Here is a 2,942-nt window from a genome sequence, read left to right on the forward strand (position 1 = left end):
ATATATATACATCATCATCACCATCAATTAATATCCACTTTCCATGCTGGTATGGGTTGGACAGTTTGACTGAAAACTGGTGAGCTAGTGAGCTATGCTAGATTCCAGTCTGGTTTGGCATGGTTTCTACATCTGGATGCCCTTCCTATTGCTAACCACTCCAAAAGTGGAGTGGGAGCTTTTTACGTGGCCCCAACATGGGTGCCATTGACATGACACCGGCATCACCCACATGCTCAAATGGTGCTTTCTATGTGCCACCAGAATGGGTACTAGTCAACCATGGCTATGATTTCACATGGCTTGACAGGTCTTCTCAAGTACAGTATATCACCCAACGGTTGAGGGGTGATTTTTATGCACCATTTACATGACACTGGCATCAGTCACGACTATGATGTCACTATGCTTGTCAGGTCTTCTCAAGCACAACATATCACCAAAGGTCTCAGTCACTACCCCCGTGAGGCTCAGCATTCAAAGATCATGCTTCACCACCCCGTTCCATGTTTTCCTGGGTCTACCTCTTCCACAGGTTCCCTCCACCATTAGAATGTGGCATTTCTTCACACAACTGTCCTTATCCATATGCATCACATGACTATACCAGAAATACATGCATACATACATACATATATATATATACATACATACATACATACATACATATACACATACATACATACGTACATACATACGTACATACATGCATACTTTAACTGGAGTCATACAAAGTGTTAAATAATATATAATTGTATGCAACCAATTTTAACATGTTGGTGAGTACTCTGATATGAGAAGGAAAACCTTCTGTAATAGAAATAGCTGTGGGAGAAAATTGTTCTCACAGAAAAATATGTGAAAATAAATTGAGCAATGAATGATACCTTGTAGTATGCTGTATGCATTTCTGTGCCATTCCTAGTTGAGAGCTATGAACACCAAATTTATCTTTCACAGCCCTATAAAAATAATAGCTTTATTTATATGAACAGTAAATACTACATATACCGATGTAGTTAAAGTTTGGTCAAACTGGAATTAAATAGTGAAAGTCATATGAAAAATATAGATTCAAGTATAACCATATTTAACATGACTAATAATTCTACAGTTGGGATTTTAATCATTAGTCTTACAAACTTAACTAAAGATGGAATAGAATTTGTCAGTCACACAAATAAAATGGAAGAACCAATAAAACTGCTGAAATTTTGCTTTGGTGAAATATTGATACTAACATCAGACTCATAAAGACAAGGATTTCCCTTTTATCATTGTTGATATTTGTGTTAATTTAAATATATAATAAAACTAACAAGCTTAAAGTTTTCTCTAAAAATTTTTCAGATTGTCATGACAAGAATACTTACAGGAGAAGAATATGGTTGTGTTAACATACATAAGACAATCCCAGCTAAATATTCATGTAAACTACAGAAAAGTAAGATTTCATTGAAGAACTAAAACAAATATATGTGGTCCCTCGAATGGGTGCGTCTATTACAAGGGAGTTAACCATTCTGTAATAATTCAAAGCAGCATCAGAAATTTGACATTGAAATTAAGGATATTTAAGGAATAATTTGCATGGAATTCACATATTTATTTTTTTATGTTTACTTAATGTGAAGATCTTAAGAATGTTCATCATTGGTAATTATGTGTAGCATTATTTCATTCTTTTTAGAAATCATCAGAATGGCATGATCTAGTATATAAAACTCTTTCTGTGGAATGTTGTTTTAGTTTTACTGTAACCAATGAAAACATCAATGAAATTAAAGGGCATTTTAGAAAATTTATTAGGGAATTAAAGCTTTACATCACCTGCTTTTAAATTTCAAACTTTGCACTCACAAACTCTGCCATTAACACTGGTGACCTCAGAAGTGGTGGTGCCTTAAAAATAGCAGCCAGTACACATTGTAAAGTGGTTGGCATCGGGAAGGGCACCAAGCCATAAAAACCCTGCCAAAGCAAATACTAGAGTCCTTGGTCCCATCAGATCCTGCTAAACCATCCAACCCATGCTCAACAGGATACCTCAGCTTGTTAAGGAGCTTTTTTGCTTCCATCAAGTGATTCTCCTTGGCTTTGGTGTTAGAATTTATCGCTTGCATCACTTGTATGAGTGGAAGTGAAGGTCCTCATTCAGGGTCAGCTTCATGATGATGACTCAAACAACCATTTCTTTCACTAAAGCCTGGATTCCTTTGCTCAAATCTTCTATCAGTCTGTCCTACAGCTCTTTGGGTGAATTCCAACCTGCTGAATGGTTGGTGTTAGGAAGGGCATCCAGCTGTAAAAGTTCTGCCAAAACAGTTACAGAAGTCTGGTACATGCTCTACCTGGCCAGCCCTTGTCAAACCGTCTCACCCATACCAGCATGGAAGATGCATGTTAAGCAATGATGATGATGATGATGATGATGATGATATATATATATATACAGGTGCAGGAGTGGCTGTTTGGTAAGAAGCTTGCTTCCCAACCACATGGTTCCAGGTTCAGTTCAACTGCATGGCACCTTGGGCAAGTATCTTCTACTATAGGCTCAGACCAACCAAAGCCAGCCTTATGACTGGTTTTGGTAGATGGAAACTGAAAGAAGCCCATCATGTGTATATATATATGTATATATATAAAAAGTTTAAATAAGCAGAAAATGGAGAAAACATTTGATCAACAAAAAAACAAATTGACCAGCATCGGTTAATTACTGTTTAATACAAAACATAACATAGCATTTCTTATGGCCATTTCTACTGCCAATGTCAGTTAGTGTTTACAAAGAAAATTCCGAAAATAATATTCGCCATCTTCATAGCTCATTCGATCTAGTACATGGAGCTTCATCAGAGTGAATACAAATACGAAAACTGAAATAAAATAAATGAAGGGAAATGGAAAGAACATGGCTCAATATATATATATATATA

The 2,942-nt window shown here is 36.1% G+C and overlaps 1 protein-coding gene across 5 annotated transcripts in view; it reads left to right on the top strand.

The window, feature by feature from the left end:
• Nucleotides 1-2,942, top strand: part of LOC106873081 (uncharacterized) — a 52,707-nt gene that overhangs the window by 33,216 nt on the left and 16,549 nt on the right. For all 5 annotated transcript variants that reach the window (XR_008265311.1, XM_052972161.1, XM_014920312.2 and 2 more), the window contains exon 10: nucleotides 1,351-1,444. Coding sequence is in view for 4 of the 5 variants with exons in the window: in XM_052972161.1 (XP_052828121.1) it covers nucleotides 1,351-1,444 (94 nt within the window). In the remaining variant the exon portion in view is untranslated. The remainder of the gene's footprint in view (nucleotides 1-1,350; nucleotides 1,445-2,942) is intronic.

Source organism: Octopus bimaculoides, chromosome 12 (genome assembly GCF_001194135.2).
Source record: "Octopus bimaculoides isolate UCB-OBI-ISO-001 chromosome 12, ASM119413v2, whole genome shotgun sequence".
NCBI classification, from domain to species: domain Eukaryota; kingdom Metazoa; phylum Mollusca; class Cephalopoda; order Octopoda; family Octopodidae; genus Octopus; species Octopus bimaculoides.